The 25,771-nt window shown below is 35.9% G+C and overlaps 2 protein-coding genes across 2 annotated transcripts; both read right to left on the bottom strand.

The window, feature by feature from the left end:
• Positions 1–4,198: 4,198 nt before the first annotated feature.
• Positions 4,199–10,119, bottom strand: LOC109073654 (high affinity immunoglobulin epsilon receptor subunit gamma-like). The gene is made up of 5 exons (XM_019089745.2): positions 9,771–10,119; positions 7,777–7,874; positions 7,107–7,139; positions 5,978–6,007; positions 4,199–5,536 (listed from the first exon to the last, which is right to left on the bottom strand). The coding sequence occupies exons 1-5, from the start codon at positions 9,841–9,843 to the stop codon at positions 5,474–5,476; spliced, it is 297 nt and encodes a 98-aa protein (XP_018945290.2). The 5' UTR covers positions 9,844–10,119; the 3' UTR covers positions 4,199–5,473.
• Positions 10,120–10,252: 133 nt separating this feature from the next.
• LOC122137928 (NADH dehydrogenase [ubiquinone] iron-sulfur protein 2, mitochondrial-like) lies at positions 10,253–23,835 on the bottom strand. The gene is made up of 14 exons (XM_042727097.1): positions 23,679–23,835; positions 22,902–23,005; positions 22,595–22,785; positions 21,210–21,330; positions 20,947–21,059; positions 20,705–20,779; positions 20,534–20,611; positions 16,687–16,772; positions 16,286–16,405; positions 14,757–14,886; positions 13,944–14,039; positions 13,296–13,379; positions 12,590–12,647; positions 10,253–10,529 (listed from the first exon to the last, which is right to left on the bottom strand). The coding sequence occupies exons 1-14, from the start codon at positions 23,777–23,779 to the stop codon at positions 10,492–10,494; spliced, it is 1,395 nt and encodes a 464-aa protein (XP_042583031.1). The 5' UTR covers positions 23,780–23,835; the 3' UTR covers positions 10,253–10,491.
• Between the last annotated feature and the right edge of the window lie 1,936 nt (positions 23,836–25,771).

The following is a 25,771-nucleotide window of genomic DNA, read 5'->3' as shown; positions in this document are numbered from 1 at the left end:
AGCACAGGTAGATACAATCAATGCACACATGATTTAAACCCTTGGTTTTAAATTACCATAAAGCATACAAATTAAAAAAAAACAAAACATTCAAACATACAGAATAAAAACAAAAATTCACCATTTACAAAGTGAATGCACTGTTTTTTTTTTTTTTTTGATTTTTATGATTTGATGATTACATGTAACCCATTACAAAAAAAAAAAAAAACTGCATGCTAGCTTACCTGTTATAACCCTTCTTAGCCTCAGGTTCTGGAAAGGTCTCTTTTGGTTTGAGCCATTCCAGTTCAATTGAGTGGCTAATGAATGGCTAATCAATGTGGTTAGTGTTCTCCTAGTTGCATTACGGGGCTGCCTACACAAAACCTGCACGGGCTTAAAGGTACAAAAGTTGCTCTGGACCCAAACAGGCTGGCCTTAGTCCACTATGCCCACAAAAAGCCAGTATGGGCCATGCAGGGGCATGCTTTTAGGATACTTCTCTCATGAACACTGATGATTTTTGTAATTTATACATACATATTCAACTCACAACAAATGTAGATGAAAATTATATACAATAACAAATTAAGACTAGCCTACAAATTAAAGAAAAGAATGAGAGACTACTTAGGCTGTTGCTTTCACACCAAAAATGATGTCACTTCCCAAACAATGATGTTATGAAGGAAATGGCCTTAGGTATGCCTATAGTTAAAGAGAAATCGTAAAAGACTGGATGGATGATACTGACACATAGGAAAAAATATATAGCCTAAATTGATTTTAACAGAAATAAAGATACATAATAAACAAAACCCAAACCCCGCGTTACACTAATATATGAAATGGGGAACTACAGAGCGAAGGAGACGCAGCAGGAGAAAAGGGTTTCTACATAATGGAAATCCCCCAGTGTCAGTGTAATTTGTTGCTTTTATATTATATCAATCATTTCCATCTAAATACATTAAAATGCACTTCATTTAAGTAATAAATGAGAAATAACATTTGTCAAAGCATTATATTATTGTAGATATACTGCTTTGAAAGATCATAGAGTGTGTTGAGTCACATTTCTCTTACAGAGATTCTTCATGTCAAATGTGTGCAGGAAAATATGTACAGTAACCAAATCCTGTTTTTACATATGTGGAAGCATTTTACCATTACATTTGTTTCTTAGGGAAATCTGAATTTGTCTAATTGTGTTGTCCTGCAATTTAAAGGTTAAACGTAATTCTTTGCATCTTCTGATTTGCCTCTTGTTTAAAATGCCAAGTGTTTCACTGTCACCTTTATTTAGGCTACAGTATTGTCAACCCTGCTCAAGTTAACAAAGTAAACGTCTTTTCTAATATTATGCAGTCATCAAATGCTAGATGTATCTTAAGATAATGAAGGATAGATTTTAATAGTGACAAAGTAAACATGAAGTAAGATCAAGCAAGACAAAAGAAAAAGTTGATATGGGAAATTTAATAGGTTAAACTTTAAGGATAAATATTGAAGAATGTATTAGAACATAAGTGGAAAACAGTAATTCAAAATTCCATATATCCACATTTTTATATGAACAGACATGCGGGGTTGACCTCTGTAAATACATACTGTGATGGATCCTCATTTCCACTGACACTGACATTCAAACAGACAGGAAACCACAAGGTCTTTTGTAACATATAATAAACGGGTCAAATCAGGCTCAAACACAACACACTGAATTGACAATCCAATCCCTCCCTACATTTTTTATTTTTTATTTTAGTAGATGTTTCATTTGGATACAGTATATGGAAGCTTATTAATGGCATTAATTGAAAAATGAAAAAAGGTAATTGTGACTTTTTATCTCACAATTCTCTTTTTTCCCCTCGAAACTCTGAGAAAAAAACTGCAAAAATATCAACTCAGATTTTTGACATTGTTTTTCTCACGATGGAAATTGCAGCATTGCATCTCACAATTCTCACTGATTGTCATAATTGTGAATTTTTGAATTGACCCTTCACCAGGAGTTTGATTGACAGGAGATCTGACCGTAACAACCATAACATCGAATCTGCCATTTTGTTGGCAAACAAACCAGACAGAAGACTAGGACATCGGTGGACTTGAACTTAAAAAAAATGTGAGTATTGACATCTTTCAACAGTTGCAACTAGATACCTTGTTGTTCATTCATGTTTATTTCGTGTGGAAGAGATGATCGGTTCATGTGCCGCTTGAACTGAGGTGCTACAGCAATCTGCCACGACACATTAAAGAGCCACAAAACAGTTTTTATTGTTTAAATTTCTATTCTGTCTTGTCTGTTAGCACGTTGTCAGTGTCGTCTTTGCTCCACGATGTATTTTTCACTGGATGACAACATGATGCATCTAAGAACGCAATGGCTTGTCAGACCTAGCAGCAGTAACTAAGGGGGCGGGTCTTTGCGAAGGGTCGATTACAAGAAAAAAAGTTACAGTTGTGAGATATAAACTCAGAATTGTGAGGAAAAAATATCTTCCATTGATACATCACAATAGTGGGGGCAAAAGTCAAGATAATGCAACTTTCTTCTCCTGCCAACTTAAGGGAGAGATAATCAAAAATGTTTTCATTTATTGTAAATAAAATCATGAAAAGGAAGTTATTTTTTCACCATTCGTTCATAACACCGACTGATTTTTTTCTGGAAATGTTTGTACATTTTGAGTGGTTGAGAATGGAAATGAAGAGTGTTGATCTATGAAAATTACAACATGAAAGATACAGTTCATTTCCACTTCCTTCACATGTTTGTAAGTCAAATCACATTTTGTTTTTGTCGTGTGATATATAGGCCTACCGCTTCCAGTGGTGGGGTGTGCAATACAGGATAAAAGAGAAGGAAGGGCCAATCCTATAATTGGTCAGGACTGCTTTTTATTAGTCTGTTATATAGGAAATCATTGGAGAGGTGTGGTATCGAATTGTTGTTAATAAATAAATGCAGACTTAAAACCTTCACGACATTTCTGCTCTTGTTCCAACACCAGATACGTTGACAGTATGGCAATGAAAGCTACAGTGACTATCTTTCTGGTTTTGTCTCTCTTTAATGAGAACACCAGCCTCTACAGACGACACATTTATGTGAATGACAGCATGACATGGACAGATGCACAGAAGTACTGCAGAAAGTACCATGATGACCTGTCCACCGCCAGCAATACAGAAGTGAAGCTACTCGCTGCGAATTCAAAGATCACTTCAGAATATTTCTGGATTGGACTTCAAAGAGATTCCCAAAGCCCACTGCTCTGGAAATGGAGCGGAGGTGAGAATGCATTTAATATCATTTGGGATGCTGGACAACCGGATGCTTTGCATGAACAGTGTGCTGCGGTCCTAAAATCAAATGCTAAACTGCACGATGCCACTTGCCTTTTATCTATACCGTTTTACTGTATGGAGGTATTTGAGCTGACCCTGGTGCAGAAGGAAAACACATGGATTGAGGCCCTGGAATACTGCAGACAAAATCACATTGATCTGGCCGGCCTAACCTCAGATCTGATGATGATCGAGGCGAAGAATAAGAGCGCGCCAGCACATGAGGACGATGTGTGGATTGGACTACGGTTCATAGCCGGTCACTGGTTTTGGGTAGATGGAGATAATGTTGAATATAAGGGCTGGTCATCAGAGGGGGAGCCACAGTGCCCTCCCGTGGATCAGCGCTGTGGAGTGTTTAATAAAAAAAAGATCGTTTGGAAACCTGACAACTGTGAGCGAAGACTCAACTTCCTCTGTCTCAAGAAATATAAATAAAGTGTCAGCTGAAGGAAGCAGTAATTGAATCAGTTTGACGTGTAATGATAATGTCATGCCTACTAAATAATCCAAAATCAATTCAAATTAAAATGATTTTTGCTGTTGCTATTACTATCATCGATTTGATGGCACTATTGGATGGGAACAAAACCAAGCTGGATAATATTGAAGTGAATCAACAAAACAAACTACATCAGAATAACAACGCCTTCTTAGAACAGCTTATCAGAATAAAACAACTTTCATCATTTTTTTTTTCTGTTTATTACTTTGAAGCTGCTTTAACAAGCTGTATTGTATAAAGCACTATACTGTAGAAATAAAGGTGACTGTTGCTAGATGTAGATGTCAACTATGTAGGCAAAGCATCATGACAAACATCAAAATAAAGTGAGATCTTATAAACCAAATAATATTTGTTGTGGTAAGAAGTATCAATTTTAATTATTATTTGATTCCAGATATGTGTTGTTGATATATTACATATACACACATTTAGACCTGCTACACTGTAACTTTTCTGCATTTATTACAAATATTTTCCTCTCAAAAAAAGACTATATTTAACTGTACACTCATTTTACACTTGAGTTGTCATCTTAATTACTGTAAATGTGATACAAGATGGTCAAATAAGAGAGTAACAGTAAATAATTCATAAAAATAAACATTTTTGTTCTTTTTAATTTTCAAAAGGTCAAAAAAAAATGTTCTTTTAATATTCTTAAAAAAGTATTTTTATTTTGACAAAACCAAATAAAACCTGGAAGTTTAATTATACAAGAATAGTAGGATGGTGTATCACCACCACTGTCTGTAAAAAATAATTCTTGTTCATTTTGGCAAAATAAAATGTTTATCCTCATCACTATCTGCAAATCTATTGATGTAAGAACTGAAAACAGATAATTCTGTCGAAAGGAAATGAAACCATTTTTTATGATGACAGTACTAGATTTTAGCCCAAAAAAAAAAAAAACCTTGGCATAACTGGACAAAATAATTACATTTTGGACATATTTACTCTTATAATAAATGTAAATAAATTCTGACCATCAATGGTATATAAGGTTTTTTTTTCATAATTGTTTTCTCAAATGCCACATGTAGCAGAAAAACCCCCCGATTTGCAACACACAGCAAAACAATATGAGTGCTTATTAAACCAATGGAAAGAAAAGGCCTACACACATATACAACCAAACACAGCTCTGTTTCCATCACTCACACCTGTGGTCAAAGTCAGATGCACTTTTTGTCAGACCACTCATGTACTCTTTAAAACAGGAAATGACTCGGACTCTGTGGTGTTGATGGCATGTTGAAGCTAGAACAGGAAGTTAGCCTCGAAAAATAGTGACACACATCTGTGGTTTACATGTTAGAAGCTTAAAATGTAGTTTAAAGGCGAACAAAAATACATTCATCGAAAATTAAAAACTAAACCATTTAAACTACATTAAACAAATAGAATAATCACACAAACAATACGTTCCTTTTGCATTCTGTTTGATTATCGGTGTCTGCCTGCCAAACAAACAGCAAACAAAAAGCCTGACGTAATTGATTACCAAAAGTTATTTCAGTATAAACAAAATATTCTTTTGAGAGCTTATTTACAGTAGGGACATGCTTAAGATGACAGTGCTATTAAGTCCTGAAACTTGCTTCCCTCCTTTTGCCTCGAGTCTCATTTTCTTCCTTTTTTGTTTTTGATGGTCTCATATGTGTCCTGATCGTGAGGCTTGAGACCCTGTGTTGTGGAGGAGAGAGAAGGACAACACGGATGTGGCAGAAAGTCAGCGCCATTTCAATAGAAGCTCACCAGATCAACCACAACGCTTCAGAAATTTCATGTACATCAGTTAAATGCTATGAAATTGCTGCACTTTATCACTACATTACTTACTATACAACAGCCTCTTATATTTAGAGGACTGAGATATTCTTCACACCTTCAAAGAGTTGCATAACAATATGAATAATAACAATATGTATTTGTGTGGTGATATAAATTAATAATATGTGTGTGTGAGAGAGAGATTAAATGATGTTTCACCCATTTGTGTGTGTCTTTCAATGATCTTACAGTGGAACACAATAAAGGACAAATAAAGAATATGCACATACACACAGGACAGGACTAAACTATGGTTTCACAGAGTATTGAACAACCACAACATAACAGAAATACCTCATAAACCCCTTCGCCGGCATCTTTCTTCTGTGAACAATCCAAAAAAAAAAAAAAGACACATTAGAAAGCCTGCAACAATACAGACATGCACAAAAAGAAATGCGTACATGTGGGGCTTCAAAGGTTTTTGAAAGGACAGTGATATTTGTCACATACGGTCAAACTGTATTTTTTGTTGCATTGCACTCTTAGAATTTTTTTTTTTTTCTGGCATCATCCATGGAACCTTTCCACTGGACAATAAGTTCTTTATAGTAAAAAAAATTAAATAAAACAATCTTGAGATTTAAGGAAATTTCTTCACACTGACAAAAAAAAAAAAAAAATTTCTTTTAAGAAACTGCCAACTGAAAGTTTTTTGGGGGGAAGCGAGAATAGTTCTTCTATGGCATCCTGCAAAAACCCTCTTTTGGAAGTTTTATTTTTAAGTGTGTACATATAGTGTGAGGCGTCAATTATATATATATATACATATAAAAAAAATAAAAAAAATGTGAAAGGTCACATACAGGCAGAGTACATATATTGTGTGAAAGGTTTCACGCTGAAAAGCAGACATACATATAATAATTTTTAGAAAGGACTTCACAGTTCAAGACAGGATGTAAAAGTGTGAAAGGGGTGGAGAAGGACAGTAAGCAAAAGAAGATCATTTAGGTGATTGAAATGAGATTGTGTCTCACGAAACTTGCAAAGTTTAAAAAAATGTATGCTGCTCACATTTGGGTTGCTTTAAGTTAACAGTTTACACATAAATGTCTGTTGCTGGTCTCAGAATGCGCTGGTTGTGCTCAGTTCACATTACGGCACATTGATTTATTTTAGCATTTTATTTATTTATTTATTCCATTTTATAATGTTTTTCTGAAACAGATATAATATGCAAACATATCATATCACAGATAGATAGACTGATAGATAGATAGATAGATAGATAGATAGATAGATAGATAGATAGATAGATAGATAGATAGACTGATAGATGATAGATAGACAGATAGACAGATAGATAGATAGATAGATAGATAGATAGATAGATAGATAGATAGATAGATAGATAGATAGATAGATAGATAGATAGATAGATAGATAGATAGATAGAGTGTCCACCAACAACCAGGCTTACCCCTGAAAGTTTTTCTGCTTGTTTACTTCTCATCTGCCAAAGAATGAACAAATTAATAATGATAATAATAAAAATCTAATAATCATTCAATCTTCTGTAATACAATGCATACATTTCATGTGTGTGTGTGTGTGTGTAGGCAAAATAATGTCAAAACCCATTAATATAGGGGTTCATATCATTTGTAGGCAATGGTGAATGACAAACATTGCAATTATCTTTTGTCTGCTATATGTGGACAGATTTTAAGACAAATGTTGGAAGCCAATTCCCTCCTCCAACACACAGATGTTTTTATATAAAACATTAAATTGGAGATTATTACAAAGCTGGATGAATCTGATCTAAGAATGCTGGAAGCTGTATTAAAGGCAAATGGTGGTAAAACACCTTAATAAAAAATACTGCCTATTTACCAGGTGTTCACATTATTTTGTCCCACCCCAGTATATATAAGAGAAAGATATTAATTGTTTGTATTAAATTAATAACTTTAATATAATTGCTGTTATCAGATTATTTCAAGACGGCATATATTCAGACAAGGCCTGTTTTATGAGATTTAGACTAGTTGTAAACAAATTCAATTTATTAAATCGTATTAGGATTTCAAATGCAAGGTACAAAAAAAAAAAAAAAAAACCAATGAGTTTGCTCTGATATACAGTACCTTCATTCGGCAGTACAGGACAGTGAGAACAATCCCATAGATGAGCAGAACCGCATCCAAGATGTAGCATATCTGCGGCTCTTTCAAACTCATCGCATCTGCAAAAAATGAAGTAAATTAGGAAAGGAAAAAACACAACATATTGTGCTACAGTTAAAGTATTTTACAACAATTATTAACATTGAAAATATGCTTTATTATTATTATTATTATTATTGCACAAAATGGTCCGTGCGTCAGTTTTATAGGTCCCTTCTACTGTGATGAGTGTATAAACTCTTTATCTGCTGTATCTGAATAAATTCTCTGTAAATGTATGGCTATTAGTAAATTGCAAACATTGATGCACAAAAATCTTGTATCAAAGCATAATGTTTATACAGCATGAAAGATAAGAAATCACTTGTGTTTAAACTATAAACAAGTTCTAATTAGTTCTAGACATCAATACACAACAACAAACTATGATTTTTGGGGAATATTGTACTGACTCGTACATTCAATACAATCAGTGCACAACATTTAATAATATTTGTAAAATAATTATTTTATAATTAATCATTTTAATTACACATGCAAAAAAATGTAGCAAAAAAACCATGGGTATTAACAAAATAAAAATTATATTAAAAAAGCTTTTATGAGAGACTAATGCCTAAATGTGCTGAAACGTTAAAGAAATGGCAAGAGCATGTGAGTTTCTCACCAAGAATCGTATCCTAAAGAATAGTGTCACTTCTCTTTTCATGTAAATTCGCAGACAAAACAGCGAAACCTGTTACAATTAAACTTTCTGTATTAACCAACACACACTGTTGTCTGCTAGAGGTTTAATAGATTCATTCTAGTGCAACGTATTGACAAAAATATTGTTGGTTGATTTTTGTCCCTAATCTTGATGCGAAAAACGTGTTGCATCAGTGAACTTCGATTTAGCATGCATTCAATGACATTCTATGAGAATTAAAGTGCATAAGAAATGACTACAAATAGAATAGAAAATACTACAAAGCTCAAAAATCATTGTTGTTTAATTCAGTGTATATAGCATCGTCATTTACAGAGATACAGAAGGGAAGTGGACCAGCAAAACTCATTTAGCCACAACCTAAATTTAAGTAGCAGCCCTAGTTTCACATGTACTAACCAATGTGAACATATTGTAAAGTGTTACTTGTGCATTTATTCTGCTTGGGCTAAGCAGTTGGCATTGTACTATAGTCATATTGTGTGGTTCAACCTTTGTTGACAGAATGAGAAGAGGCTACTTCCTGGCAACAAAGTTTCCAACATCAAAGTTCAGATATAGTAAGGACTGTGAAAACGAGAGATGTGAAAAGTGAACTTTACATAGACGTGACTAACCAAGACGCTTACAGACTTAACTTCAATTTAAAAAAAATTTTATGCATGCTGGATCGTAGCAATTATCTTAGATGTGCATTGGATTTTTAAACATCCCTTGCTTTATTTTATAAGCTTTTACAAAACAATAAAAACCTTTCATAAAATCCCTGCATATTTCCATATTTAACATGTGATCAGAGCGCACATGCTTTGTGGAATTATTTCATAATTTATGAACAAGTCCAGAGGAAGTCCATAATGTGTTAATCTTCACAAGTTTAGCGGACAAAATGACTACCTGAAAACTAAATAAAATAAATAAATAAAAATTCAAAAGAGAAATTTCCACTATTCTCGCAAGGTTTTAGTTTGTTACAAACCATAAAAATTTTGCAATAGCCATCAGGCCTTCCCTAAAAAGGGAAAATTGTTAATATAAAACATTTAGAATTCTTAATAGCCATTTTCAAAATGATTACAAATTATTCAGTACATTTCCAAGATGAAAAAGCAGCTTAAAGTTGAAAACTTGATACATTAGTTAATAACATTTTGTCAACCTGTAACACTTCTATCGACGTAACAGCACAAGATTGGCGAAACACGATGTTCGCCACTGATAAAGAGCGCCAACGTTTAATACTTACCAGCACTGCCAAAGCTGAGCCAAATAGAAAGAAGAGAGAAGGGCAATCCCACCTTCATCATCATCACCACCATAAAAACTTGGCTTTGCTTCTGCGTACAACCTCACGGGACGCACACCTCCAAAGACTTTCAGTGAACAGATGTGAAAAGCACATCAGAGGCCGACAAGAGGGAAGTTGTGGTGAAAATATGTCAGTTTTCAAGATAAACCACCCCCACCCCTGAGTGACGAAGAGGAAAAAGGGCCGAAAACCATGTGATCTGCTTTAGACTGCTGATCCTTGGAAATGCTGATTCAGCGTTGTTAATTGCACTTGTTTTGCATAAATACGTAAAAAATATATATATACATATATGCACAGAATCTACGTGAAACTTTGCACTTTTACAATCAGCACTTGTAAAGTTGTAACCTTCTTTGTTCGCAAGTCACATTAGATAAAAACATCTGCTAAGTGTAAATAAAGAAATTTTTTCTAAATTTGCGGTTTTTCACAGTTTTAAAATATTTATTCGATTCCATAAGCACATCAGAGCCCGACAAGAGGGAAGTTGTGGTGAAAATATGTCAGTTTTCAAGATAAATCACCCCCACCCCTGAGTGACAAAGAGCATTAAATTACAGTAAATTACATTTACATGGAGGAATTATAGTAACTTCTGTCATTAGATCGCTAGAATGGATCACAAAGACAGAATTAAGATCAGACACTGGTGTCCTCAACGGTCCACTTCACCAAACACGATGTCCTGAGTGCCTGTGGAAAAAAAAGACAACAGGTTGAGGCTCAGGGCAACATCAAATTGCTAATAAAACACTAAAAATACATTTTGTGAGATATTTATTTTTTTCCAATGTCACTTTAATTTTCAGAGATTTTCAAACTGCATTAAAAAGATCAACTGCTAAGTGTTTTTTTTTTTTTTTGCTTAGAGTAAATGCTTAGATTTATGATCAAAGCTCTGTAGTTTTTATTGTGGTGGGGGGGGGGTTCAATGTAATATAATGACTTGCTAGGGTACTACTATGACTACTAGAAATTTTGTATCTACACCAGTTATTTTCAGTGTAATTGCATAAGCAGAAATCTGACTGCCAATTGTTTGTTTGTAGGGATATAATTGTGGCAGCTGAATGGATCATTGAAGTGTTTGGGGAATGTCAAAGAAAATGTAAGCCAATTAAATATTTGTAAGCAGAATGTGAACTGTCTGGCGCATTCAAATGTGCTTTTTTTTTTAAGCAGCCTGATATAGCAACACTGGGGTTATAGCAGCTATAATACTATGACATCAAATTCATAAAAATGTTTTCATTTAGCAGACTCTTACCCAAAGTAACTTACAAAAGAGAAATACAAGCAGCAATTCATCTTAAGAAGGCAATAATATGAGAAGTGCTAACAATACAAAGTTTTATACATAGTTTAGAGGAGTACAGAGTAGACCAGGGAGGGATTTAAGAATTTGTGAAAACAGAGAAGATTTTACTATATAGTAGGGCTGTGTTCAAAATATCGATACGATGTATCGTCACAGAGATTTGACAATACCAGTATCGATACAGCTGGCCCTGTATGGATATTGTGGCACGTGCACAGCAGTGGACAGTGCTTAATTTGAATACAAGAACATCATTTAAAATTGAGTAGTAAAGTGCAAGGTTTCTAAAAAATAATGAATAGAGCTTAATATATAGGCTACAACAAGGTTTAATCTGGCTGCAAAGGAACAAAACCGGGGTTGCCTTATATAAAGAGATATTATCCCCGAAACATTGCGTAATACGGAAATATCTGTTAAGCGTGTTACTTATCTTTGTCAACCTGGCAACCCTGTGCATGCGCTCTCTTTTCACTATAAACGCATTTGCTTTCTGAAAACACCTGTTAGCTTGCAGTACAGCAATCTCCACTTCAATATTCCATTCTCAGAACATTGTAATTCATCAAGTGTTTATTTACACGAGAGAGAGAGAGAGAAAGAGAGGAGAGAGGCTGCGCATGTAAGAATTACCTCCGTTTTGTCGCATTACTCTATTAACAGTGAAGCTGTGGCTTTAATTCCTTTAGAAACAATGATGTTACCAGCTCCTTGTTGAGAAAGATAATGTAGCTCTTGAGCGATTAAGCTATTTATATAGTTTATAAAAATATGCGGGCCAGTGCTAAAAAGTTTGTTCCTGAATGTCTGATTGCATGCAAAGCGTGATCTGTGTGAGTGACTGAGCGCGTGTGTGCGTAAGATACAAAAGACAGCGCATTAGTTTAGAACTCTTCTTTTTATTTTATTTTTAAAAAGTAGAGAGTGCATTCATTTGTGCAATGATAACCTACTATCAATGTTAAGATGTTTTTTTTATATATATTAATATGTGGCCATTACAATATAAATTTATTAGAATGAGTAAATTATTAATTATGGGCTTAAAAACAAAATGCAAACAATCAGAATGTTGTACCTGGTGGGGAGTGCCCAATGTAAACATATGCCATTACCTATATTGTACTGTGGTACAGTTATGGAGGCCCTTCATATTGCAGAGGTCAACTGCTTATAGTTAGCACTGGCCCTAAAGTATGCAGTTTCATAAACAGCTGGTAAAATTCAGTGCAGTCCTGTATCGTGATATGTATTGTCTCGTGACTTTGCTGGTGATACACAGCCCCACTATATAGTGCTGCTGGCCACTTATTTAAATGTAACACTGCAAGCAAATGTGCAGTCCATTGCTGTGACATGCAAATCTACAAAACAGACACAACTGAAAAGTGTAGTATTAGTTAGAGAGAGAAAGAGAGAAAAAAAAAGTACTTACCGATGATCGCCACCACGTCAGCAAGCATGTGTCCTTTAGACATTTGATCTAAACCAGCCTGAGGGACAAAACAGACCACATCACTGAGTAAGATCACAACACAAATAGGAAAGGTCAAAGATAAGGCCTGCAGTATTTGCAGCATTTTTCCATAAACTACCATGCAAAGGTTTGAACTTGCTATGATTTATTTTTATATAATTGATACTTTTATTTAGCATTAAATTGTATAAAATGTTGTGTAAATGACACTAATAATATTTATAATGTTATAAAATTATATATTATAAATATAATTAAATATTTATAAAAAATACATGTCAGTTTCCACAGAAATATTAAGAAGCACATCTGTTTTCAACATTTATAATAATAAAAAAAAATGTTTCTTGCTCATCAAATCAGCATATTAGAATGATTTCTAATATTAGAGGGATCATGTGACACTGAAGACTGCTTTGCCATCACAGGTATAAATTACATTTTAAAATCATATTTTTAATTTTTTTTTTTTGAAATTGTAAAAATATTTTACAATGTTACTGTTTTTACTGAATTTTGATCAAATAAATGCAGCTTTGTTGAGCATAAGAATCACATTACAGACCTAAAACTTTTCAATAGTAGTGTATGTTCTTTTTTATTATTTTATAATTGTTGAGTATATTATCCTAACTGAATCATAATAGTCAAATGATTGAATTACCAAGTGAGCAAAGCCAGGTGCCTTGATCTTGCAGCGGTAAGGTCTGCTGGAACCGTCAGATACCAGATAAACACCAAACTCACCCTGCAGCACAACACAACACAGCTGAGTGTGGAGGAGGAATGGGAAAATAATATAAAAACACTTGTTCTGATTCCTCTTAAGTCTGTTTATTTAATGGGTTTATTAGTTTATTCTATAAGTACTTACATGAATTTTTTGAGGGGGAAAAATAAAGATCAGCCCAAATGATAAGTTCAGATTTCAGTAAAAGTTTAACAAATCAATAGTCAATACTGTATGGTTTTGCTTCACTGAAAATAACCAGACCGTAAAAGTCATTAACTTGGAAATCAGGCACACATTGGTCGTGCTGCAACAACTGAATCTATAGGATTGCTGAATAAAAACAGCACCAGAAAAAAAAGTACCTTCACACACGACCACAAAGACAGCAACTTTAGAAAGCCACATTCCCTACATATGCATGGTGAATTAAAAATTCACCAACAACCTCGCCATGCTGGATGAGAAGACGGACCAAAAACCACTGAAAACTGCCAATGAGGTCAGCGCAAAAAATTCTCTTGAGAACAACAATGGTGTTGCTGGTCAACTCATGCTCATGTGCATGTGCATTACACTCACCTTTGGTGCCTCTACAGCGGTGTATGTGGCTCCCGGAGGAACCTGGTAGCCCTCAGTGTACAGCTTAAAGTGATGAATGAGAGATTCCATTGATGTCTGCATGAACACAAGTCATGGGACCAGAGGGAGGTTAGTTAACATTAAAGCACACAGACATTAATACATCTGTACCTTTTTTCTTAAAGTTGAAGTGTGTATTTTCTATATAGAAATATGCATTTATGACTTGTTTCATACAATTATGATTAAGTCATTTGAAAACTTATGTTTAACATTGTGGTACTTCAAAATGTATGATCATCTGAACTATGCAACACTGGATTACATAATGGCTTACACAATGGATTGATTTTGGGGCAAACTCAAGCCATTGTGTTAGGAGCATGCTGCACAACTTCTTGTCCAGGCCCTTGACATTTCTAGACTGGACTACTGCAATGCTCTTCTGGCTGGACTTCCATCAAGCACAATCAAACCTCTACAAATGATTCAGAATGCAGCGGCGGGACTGGTCTTCAACGAGCCCAAAAGAGCCCATTTCACACCTCTCTTTATCTCCCTGCACTGGCTATCGGTTGCAGTTCACATCAAGTTCAAGACAATGATGCTTGCTTAGAAAATTTGCCCTTTTTAAGATGAACGTTTAATGTATTCCTCAATTGTAAGTCGCTTTGGATAAAAGCGTCTGCTAAATGAATAAATGTAAATGTAACACTATGTATTTGACTTACTAAAAAAATATGAGGAGTGTTTGAAAAAGCAGAAACGACACCCTGCACCTTTAAATAAGATACATATCCAAGCATATCTCACCTTCATCTCAGATCTCTTGGGTGGGGCTATTTTAGCATCATCTACCTTGATCTCTCCAGCAGGCATTTTGTTGAGACACTGATGCATGATGCGCAGCGACTGTCTCATTTCCTCCACTCGGCACAGATATCTAAAAACAAGTTCATATTTGTCCCTGATAACATCAAGTAAAGAAGCATGGCAATATTTGTGGTAACACTATACAATAAGGTCCCATTAGTTAACATTAGTTATTCTATGGTCTGTCTGAATACTGGATTCTGATTGGCTGGCAGGTATGCAGTAAAATCGTTTAATGCACAGGTAGTTTCAAGTCAGTTTAATCACTTTTCTATATTAATGAGCTGCTTGAATTGATGCACACTAACCAACACATATCACTCGCACACACACAGAGAGAGAAAGAGAGCAGATTGCGCTCCACACACACATTAACTTGTCAACGCTTCCCTGTGAGTTTTATTAATAAAATAGCCTAGATACTAGATCGCTACATTATATTCCTCAGCAACGAGGTGATAAAATGGCTGTTTTTGAAGTAACTGTTTGTAAAGAGAAACGCACAGACGCAGCATGCAGGTACACACAACTATCATCACTCTCTCTCTCTCTCTCTCTCTCTCTCTCTCTCAAACAATCGATCGATAATTCATTCAAATACATGCTATAATTCATTCAAATAAATGTGATCTTACTGCACTATTTCATCTCTGTGTATGATTTGAAGCGGAAAGAATGCTAGAGCTAACGTGCCGTAACTGACGAAAATCATTTTTACCCATTCAGTCAAATATTGTGCGGCAAAGAGCAATACTAGTTTTAACTTGTCTATAACTTGGCAAATGACCATGGAATAAGTGCTTCGCGGCGGTCGGCTCTTTGCCTTTAAAAATCATTTAATGCATGGCTAGCTGTTGATTATCCCTTACTTAATGCATAAACTAACAATGAGCAGTACATACGTTACAGTATTTATTAACTTTCATGTTATTTAAAAAGTGAAAAAAGTGAAGTGACATACAGCCAAGTATGGTGACCCATACTCAGAATTCGTGCTCTGCATTTAACCCATCCAAAGTGCACACACACAGCAGTGAACACACACACACCGTGAACACACACCCGGAGCAGTGGGCAGTAATTTTCCTAATGTTAACAAATAGAACCTTATTATAAAGTGTTACAATTACTCGTATATCTTCCTATATTTGAATCCAATGCAATTTTCGGTAATAAAATCAATCCGTGACAGGGTTCATTACAGTATAATTTAAATGTTATTCAAGCAAAAAAAATCATACTACTGATCATGTTTGCTCGTTTAGTGACAAGTTCTCACAACAAAGTTTGTCTTTTTTAAGTGGCACACATCATGCTACATTTCACATGTGATACCATCCGCATATGTGGTGAGAAAGCTTAGTAGAGTCTAAGACCAATCTGTAGCCTGTGGTTGACTTTAGATTTCCTGTCATTCTGAACTTCCTGAAGCTCTTAACTCAGTCTAGAATATTAACATGTGAGGTCACCTGTCATAGCAGTCGCCATTACTTCCAACAGCCACGTCGAAGTCCACCTCGTCGTATTTATCGTAGGGCTGACTCTTCCTCAGATCCCATTTAATACCAGAACCTCTGAGCATCACTCCGCTGAAGAAAGTATAACACACACACTATTGACAATCTGATTTTGCATTTGTGGGTGATTTCACTAGTTAAGCTATGATGATGATTACATCTCACCACACAAAGACTGCTATTAGAAGTCCCATTTGGGTTTGATTTATAAATTACTCCTAAAGGTTTTTTTTCTCCGTCACTTACTGTCAAATGGATCATCTACTACAGCAACTTCTGTGTTAATGCAGGGGAGAGAGAGACACTTGAGCAGCAGCTCTGACCAATCAGATTCACTTAATACAATGCTTTACCTGAATCCATAATTGAGTGCATCCTCTGCCCCAATTACACCGATACCAACAGTTCTGTTCCTCCAGATACGATTGTTGGTCAGCATCTGAAACAATATTGCATTCATATTCATTTAGAAACTCCATTTATTAATTCCAATACAATTGAAAATACATGCATTTTGAAAAAGAAACATATCTACATGATTAGTAAGGCTGTGTTTACACTGCATATCTGATTTTTTGGTTCCTGTTTAGTGTTCCACTTTAGACACGACTGGTATCTGACATTGTTTTTACATTAATTCCTGCCCAAAATGATTATCAGTAATCACTTTATTATGCACATGGTAGACCCTCTGGTTTTCAAAGGCTGTGCTATTGAAATTATTTATGTAATTCAAATTATTTATGGCCATTATTATTCCCCAGCATGGACAACAGTTGTTTTGGATTTTTTACAGCACAAAATCTAAATAATGATAATTTTCATTGGCTATTTAATCTACAGCTCATTAGATGTGGAAGTCTGAGGTGAAATAAAGAAGCGCTGTAAGATCATTTTTATATGAATGAATTCTAATAAATTGTTGAGCGAGAAGGAGAGAGAATCAATATCTGAGCGAGTAGCCTAATAGTGAAGCTTGTTGGTTTAAAGGGATACTCCACCCCAAAATGAAAATTTTGTCATTAATCACTTACCCCCATGTCGTTCCAAACCCATAAAAGCTTCATTCTTCTTCGGAACACAATTTAAGATATTTTTGATGAAAACCGGGAGGCCTGTGACTGTCCCATAGACTGCCAAATAAATAACAGTGTCAAGGTCCAGAAAAGGTATGAAAGTTGTTGTCAGAATACTCCATCTGCCATCAGACGTGCAATCTGGGTTATATGAAGTGACAGGAACACTTTTTGTGAGTGAAGTAAACAAAAATAACGACTTTATTCAATAATTCCTTTGTCAGCGGTCTCCTCTGTCTCTCTCATTATCATCGTATGCTGTGTATGCTCTTCTGTATCATCCGCGCCACAAGGATGCGCTGTTTCAACGTGTATTTAGATTTGATCTGAAATAAAACAGCGCATCCTTGTGGCGCGGATGATACAGAAGAGCATACACAGCATACAACGATATGGAAAGAAACACAGGAGACCGCTGACAAAGGAATTATTGAATAAAGTTGTTATTTTTGTTTTCTTCGACAAACAAAAAGCATTCCCCGTCGCTTCATATAACCCAGATTGCACGTCTGATGGCAGATGGAGTATTCTGACAAAACTTTCATACCTTTTCTGGACCTTGACACTGTTATTTATTTGGCAGTCTATGGGACAGTCTCAAGACTCCAGGTTTTCATCCAAAATATCTTAAATTGTGTTCTGAAGATGAACTGAGCTTTTACGGGTTTGGAACGACATGGGGGTAAGTGATTAATGACAAAATTTTCATTTTGGGGTGAAGTATCCCTTTAATTACAAAAACCTCATTGCTGAGAAATATAATGTAGCTTTTACATTTACATTTAGTCATTTAGCAGAAGCTTTTATCCAAAGCGACTTACAAATTAAGACAATGGAAGCGATCAAAATCAACAAAAGAGCAATAAAATGCAAGTGCTACGACAAGTCTCAGTTAGCCTAACGCAGTACACATGTAGCAAGTTTTTTTTTATAATTATATAATAAACAATAAGAAAACAGACAAAATAGAAAACGAATAGAGAAAGCTAGTGTTAGAGGTCTTTTTTTAAGAAAACAATCAGTTAGAAAACAAATATTATTTTTAATGATACAATAAATAAAAAGAAAACAAATAGACAGGATAGAATAGAAAAAGAATAGAGAAAGCTAGTGTTAGAGGCTTTTTTTTAAGAAAACAAGCAGCTAGAAAACAAATAGAGTGCTAGGAGGCTTTGCTACTGTTCAGACGCTCTTGCTTACAGCTCCGCGCTTTGCTCTCTGTTTATGTACTTTTCTCAGATTTTACTAAGATTCTAACTCCAGCAGATCAGCACAGTGCTCAAACAACACATTTTTGGCAGAAAACCAAAAACTAAAAACTTTTCAGGACTGGAATAATGCCACGAAAAAGAAGACTCTTTGCCTCCCACTGCCAGCAGCTTGCATTACGGAGACGGGAAAACACAGCTGTCTACATTCAACATGCCTCTTGTGGAATCTACTTGCTGCATGAACTGCCATAAACTTCTACAAAGGATTGCAGTTCTTGAAACAAGTTACTTGGTGGACTTCCAAAACAGGCGAAATACTCAGCAGACTGTCATCAGGGACACCCTCAACATACAGCCGGTGAGTCCCATGAATCTAGTGAATCTCAACAGTTAATACCAAGTGTAGAGGAACAAGCCAAAACTGATTGACACATTAATCAATGGCACAAACAGGGAGCGAGACATATTGAGCATCTCATATTGCTGCGGTAGCATCCTCTGCTAGTTTCAAACTCATGGGCTACTCCTTTATCAGAAACATCAGTAGCAGAACTACAACAACATGCTGCTTTCCTCAAGCAACCGTTTCTGATGTGAACAAGGAACTTCAGAAGCACAAGACTGCAAAGCGAATCATCATCCATGTGGGGATGAATGATATTTGGAAAAAGCAGTCAGAACTCCTTAAGAAGGATTTTAGTGAACTCTTTGAAGACTCAAAGCTCAGTCATTCATCAGTGAACCAGTCCTAGAAAGGGGAACTAACATGTTTTCACGGTTGTTTCACAGTTTGGTTTTCCTGTGGGCCCAGCTCGCCCTCCTCCTCCTGTGAGAGCTCTCCGGCCACTGCCACAACGCCAGAGCCCACACCCTCCATCTGCTATAGGGGAACCTAAAACAACTGATAGCAGCTCTCAGTGATATGTGTAGGGTCCCTGCTATAATAGCAGCAACATTCACAAATGTTTACAGAACAAGCGGGAACCCAGTGTGCCTGTAGCTTTCTCTATTTCTGTTTTATCACGTGACAGAAAGTCTAAGGCCTTATCATGCCGTACAGCTGACTCATCTAATCTGCGGCCTGTTAGGCATCAAACTAAGATTGTTGTTAAGACAAAAAGCAATGCAATTAAGTTAGCAATTTTAAACATTCGCTCACTAAAAAAACCTGGATTTTATGTTTCTAAACGAAACATGGCTAGAAGACAGCTGCAGTGCAGTACTCAGTGAAGCAGCCCCTCTTAACTTTACTTTCATGAGTGTCTGCAGGACTGTTAGGAGAGGTGGAGGTGTAGCGGCTCTATTTAAAGATGTCTATCAATGCAAGCAAATGTCATAAGGTCAGTACTTGTCTTTTGAATATCTAGGGATTGTGCTGAAAGTTGCTCCACGCATTCTGTTTATCATTATTTACAGGCCTCCAAAATACTCTCCAGCTTTTGTTGAAGAGTTCACAGAAATGAACAAGAAAAAAATAGAATTACAAATAGATAAAACAGAATTAGAATAGAGTGCTAGAGTTAGGGTCAAATATAGATTTCACTTTTAACAGTAAAGCTGTTGTATTTATAAAATTCATGGGGCAGGGGTTTCTTACCTATAAAGTTCCCACCTGTATAAAATAACATATTGCCCTCACATTGTGTTGGCCTTGGAGCTCTGAAGGGAATTGGATATGTGTGTTTAGACATAGATTGGATGTCCACATATCAGATATGTACCCGATTTAAAACCACATTTAAAAGTGGCTCAGATCGGATGTGAAAAAAATGGATCTCGCACAGATTTGTGTGTTTAGATGTGTGCACGAAATTCTGATCTGTGTCAAAGGTGAGTAAAAAAAATAAGATTCTTTTTTTTCTTTTTTTTGCAAGTGTAAATGCAGCCTCCTGGTTGCATTTCGGTCTACATACCTCCTCAACTTCATCAAGGCGAATAGAGAAGTTCTTGCACCATTCATAGATGTCATCCATGAGACCAAGAGGCATGTCCTGCAACAAAAATGATCCGCAGTTTTATGAAATTATCAGCATAACCAGAAAAGGACTTTTCATTTATAAAGATTGTTTTTAACCAAAGTGGACCTGATGAACTCCGCCGGGTCTGACGTACGCGGCGTGCATCCTGGCTCCAGACACTCTCTCATAGAACTCAAACATCTGCAAGATATCAACCAATTCAGTGGTAACTAGGTTCCACACAAAAGCACATACACTGTTATGTGTTACATGTAGCATTTTCAACACACATTTAATGTCCAACAAAATGCATATATTTAACTTCTACTTGTTTTTCTGTTCGATGAAGTGCAAAAGCAAGTCGTTACCTTCTCTCTCTCCTCAAACATCCAGAATAAGGGGGTCATGGCTCCGATGTCCAGGGCATGGGTGGTGACGCCCATAATGTGGTTCAGGATACGGGTCATCTCGCCATATAGCACTGCAGAAGCCATGTACAATAACACAATTATGCAGCTGATTCAGCTAGTTACTTATTTTTGGGTATTTAAAAAAAAAAAAAAAAAAATTTACGTAATTTAAGATTGATGAGTGTAAATCAAATCAAAAGCATTTTAGTTTTGTCCCTCACCTCTAATCCACTGTGCACGTGGTGGAGCCTGAATGTTAAGAAGCTTTTCTACGGCTAGAGAATATGCCTGCTCATTACACATCATGGACACATAGTCCAGCCTGTCGAAGTATGGAAGTGCCTGCAGCAACACAAACACACCAGACAACATTACAGCAAATCACACTTCATCACAGACAACAGCACAAAGCACTGATTCTTATAACAGCACATTTATGACAGCTTAATAAGCCATGAGTTTGTGATGTCAAGCTTAACATTTCTGAAATTTATGTTTAACCTAATGCATTTGGCAAAGACTTTTGTCCACAGTGACATATATCACATTAAAGGTAAGTAAGTAAATATCACATTAAGTACATGAGTGAGCACTTTTTAGAGTATGTATAAAAAATAAAAAAAAATGCTGCAATGTATTGAATTCAAGTCAAGGCTTTACAAAAAATCATAACGTTAATGTTTACAATGTCTACATGCTTTACAGTCAGATTTAGTAGATTAGAGCAATCAAACATTTGAGATATGCTTTATAGTACATATTGCCCTAAGTATGCTGTATGCAGTATGGGGGAGTAACTAGTTACATGTAACAGAATTACGTAATTTAATTACAAAATAAATGTAATTGCCTTCAGTTACAGTTACTGAGAAAACAAAAAGTGTCATTAAATTACAATTACTTCTGAAAATGTTAACGATTACAAAGGGGGTGTCTCAATTAACCTCCGAATGATCGCAAAGTAGAAAGAGGTGCTAAAGTCTGATTTTGTGGTGGCCGTGCTTTAAAATTCAATTATTATAGCGATGAAGGATTTTGAAAGTCTGACGGTAAGGTTAACCCTGCCTGCTTTAGATGTTAATGTGATTAACAGTTGAAAACATTAGAAATTTAGAAAAGTAATTCAAAAGCAACCAAATGTAATCAGTTACACTACTTTCATAAAGAAATTGAAATAGTTCCAGTAACCTATTACATTTACAAAGTAACCTTCCCAACACTGGCTGTACGTATGTGGATAAAGTAGGACGTACTTATAATTTTCTACAAAGAACTGAGCAATAACATAGTTCCATTTTCAATCAGGCAGTCGAGATTTGCAGTGCAATAACGTGTGAATATTCCTGGGGAAGTCGTGGCCTAGTGGTTAGAGAGGTTGACTCCTAACCCTAAGGTTCTGGGTTCGAGTCTCGGGCCGGCAATTCCGGGTGTGTGTTCACGGTGTGTGTGTGCACTTTGGATGGGTTAAATGCAGAGCACGAATTCTGAGTATGGGTCACCATACTTGGCTGTATGTCACTTTCTTTCGCTTGAATTAAGTTGCTACGTGCTAACCAGGCTTATGATAATATAGTGTCAGCCGATAGCTGTTGTAGTCTTTAATTACCTGTAAATAAGTCTTGTACTCAATCAGTTTCTCAGTGCCGCGGTGCAGGAGTCCGATGTGAGGGTCACATTTCTTCACCGACTCTCCGCTGAGCTCCATCACCAGACGCAGCACTCCATGAGCCGCCGGGTGCTGAGGCCCGAAGTTGATGGTGAGGTTGGACACCTCCTTCTCTGCTGGTGGGTCCTTGTCTGAAAAAGATGAATATATATATATATATATATATATATATATATATATATATATATAGACATTGTGGTTGGTTGAACTGTTAATATGTTAGTCACCAGGCCAAAACGAAACCAACCATTCCAAGGTGGAGGCACCCATTTCTCGGTGATGACACTGGGATACATCACAGCTCCCGAGTACTGCTCTGCCCACTCCACATCTGGCTGCCATTGCTTCAGCCTGAAACACAGCTGTGTCATTGATTTGCACACAGATTTCCGCTCGGATGTCAAGAACAAGACGTGTGAATTTGCGAGTTCCAAGGTGTCAGCATTTAGTGTACACAGTGGCATCACTATATATCTGCATGCAACACTTGAATTATCTAATGCAATAAAATTAATTTTTTAAAAAGCAACAAAACATGTTTGAGTGAAATGTTTACTGGAAAATTATGCTTCTGTTACTTTAAAATAAATGCAATGACATTTATACATTTTTATGTGTGGCTTCATTCATTTCTGGCCCACTTTATCTGGAGGTGTTGAGATGTTTACAAATAATATAAAGCAAAGTAGATGTCCAAGAAGATCTTAAATCCATGATACACAAGTAATAATTGTGAAACTGTTCTTTAATGCTCATGTTTCATCTAAACCAGCTTCATTCTCCTTTTAGCAGTTGATCAAAACATCGGTGGAGGGAGGAAAACAATTAACAAATCCTCTCGTGCAACAATTAGAATGTGAAAAGGGCAGTTTAGTAACGCTATAAATTTTAATGTTTGTTATAAAATCGCAAGGGGGAAAAAGCTGGTTATCTAATCCCAATAACACTGCCTATTAGCAAGCCACTAACAAACTAAATCAATTTTTTTTTAACAACGCTGTATAGACGACTATAATGTGTGCACCTCTTCTGTAGCAGAACACAGGCTGGAGTGCTGACATTATTATTTAACAGCACTAAAGGACGTCCGAGACTGGAGAGCGACCTTAGCACCGTCGCCGCCATCTTCCCCTCGTCACCCGCTGCTTCTGCGGAGGACTCTTCACGGTGAAGTGTTTTACCGCGTCTCTGGCGCCACCTGCCTGTAGGAGGTTTAAACTGAAGCGCGCATTATAATTGCGCACAAACAGCCACTAGGTGTCAATCGACTCTGTAGTTACAGTTTTATGGATAGCTGCAGCTACCAGTGTGGAGTAAATTGATGTTTTAAAATGGAATATTAATCCATTAACCACATCTTTCTGAAGAATCGTTGAGACCGAAGAATCGATTGCCCGTCATGAGCGAATCGTTCTTTTGAGTCGGTTCCTTTCAATGTATCAAACGAATCGTACTGACTGATTCATTCACGAATCGACTCTTGAACTCAATTCACTGACTCACTGACAGCAACCTAAAAAGGTCAAACACAAATACTTTCATAAATAAATATTAATAACAGGGCCGTGCACAGACCTTTTGAGGGGCATGTGCTGAAACTGAAAAAGGGCACCCCCCTCCCTTTTTTTATATCAAGATTATTTAGTAAGCCTGCATAAAAGGAAGAAATGGTCACATCTTCATGACAAATTCAATAACACAAAATAATAGTCTCAAAAGCTTTAGATTTATTCACGATTAATAACAACCATAATAATAATATTAGATAATTAGATAATATAGATAAACAGGGTTTTAAGGGCTTCTTTAAACCTAATTACAACAGCAACCTTCTGTGAGCCATGTGCTTGAAGATGTTTATGACTTCACTGTGATCCACTGGGATGTCCCTCTCGCATATATATTCTCTTTTTTAGATATTCTGTTTGGTTTTATAAGCTAATTTGTATTATTTGGTTAACATGATTATGAATGAGATTGAGAAGAGGGGAAGGTGAGCAATGAGTCAAGTATTTTTGACAAACTTTTTTGAAATATAATTTAAGTAATTATGTCCTCACTCAATTCCAGATTATAAGAAACTATAACCATACCGTTACTATAACATATCCAACATGTAAAATCCGCCTACCTGGCAAAAATTTGATACTGTGGTGGACCAGGGATGTTGGTCTCTTGAAGGTTTCTTATTCACTACACTTTCCCTAAAAATAAGCCAGCAATGAAAAAATAAATAAAAATAGTGTGAAAAGTACAGTTGCAGTGAAAAGCATTTCTGAAGGATAACGTGACACTGAAGAGTACTGAACTGGAGTAATGATGCTGAAAATTAAGCTTTGATCACAAAAAATAAATTATATTTTAAAATATATTCAAATAGAAAACAGTTATTTAAAATTGTAAAAATATTACACAATATTACTGTTTTTGCTGTATTTTGGATCAAATAAATGAAGCCTTGGAATGAATCATGAATTACATTCTGCATGATAAAATATAAAGATTTCACAGTGATCTTCTGTAATTTTTTTTTTAGTTACTACTAAATTACTGTAGTAAAACCATGTTTTACTACATTTTATACATGTGAGGACGAGCGGATAGTATACCATAACATGATTAGCCTAAATGTTAATAAATTAAGTGTATCAGCAATCATAAATCAAAGAAGAAATTTCTTATACATGTTATCTAGGTGACGAGTATCACTCGTCTTGTAGGTGTAAGTTCCAGTACGAAACAGCGCGGGGGTCGCACCTGTTATGATTTTCCGATGGTAAAAACAAATTATATGTTGTTGTATTACTTATCAATATATAGTTTTTTTTGCGCCAGCGAATGTGTGCAAATGTGAATTTTGTTTTTTTGTCCGTCATTAAACGGCGACGGCGCCTCACATTACATTTTTTAGCTACAGGTTACAAACTAGTTTTTGTAGCTATATAGACGGAGCGCTCAGTTTTTCCTGTGGTAAAATGCATTTGGCCAAAATCGCATTTTATAAAAGATGAAATGCTACTGTATGCACAGGCTATTTAAGTGTTGGCTATGTATTGGCTATGACTAGATGGCAAATGCTAGCCCTCTCTCTCTCAGGCGACGTCCCACATGTCTCAG

Source organism: Cyprinus carpio, chromosome B7 (assembly GCF_018340385.1).
Source record: "Cyprinus carpio isolate SPL01 chromosome B7, ASM1834038v1, whole genome shotgun sequence".
NCBI classification, from domain to species: Eukaryota; Metazoa; Chordata; class Actinopteri; order Cypriniformes; family Cyprinidae; genus Cyprinus; species Cyprinus carpio.
Note: the sequence above shows the minus strand (reverse complement) of the source record. Positions and strands in the feature narration are given on the sequence as shown.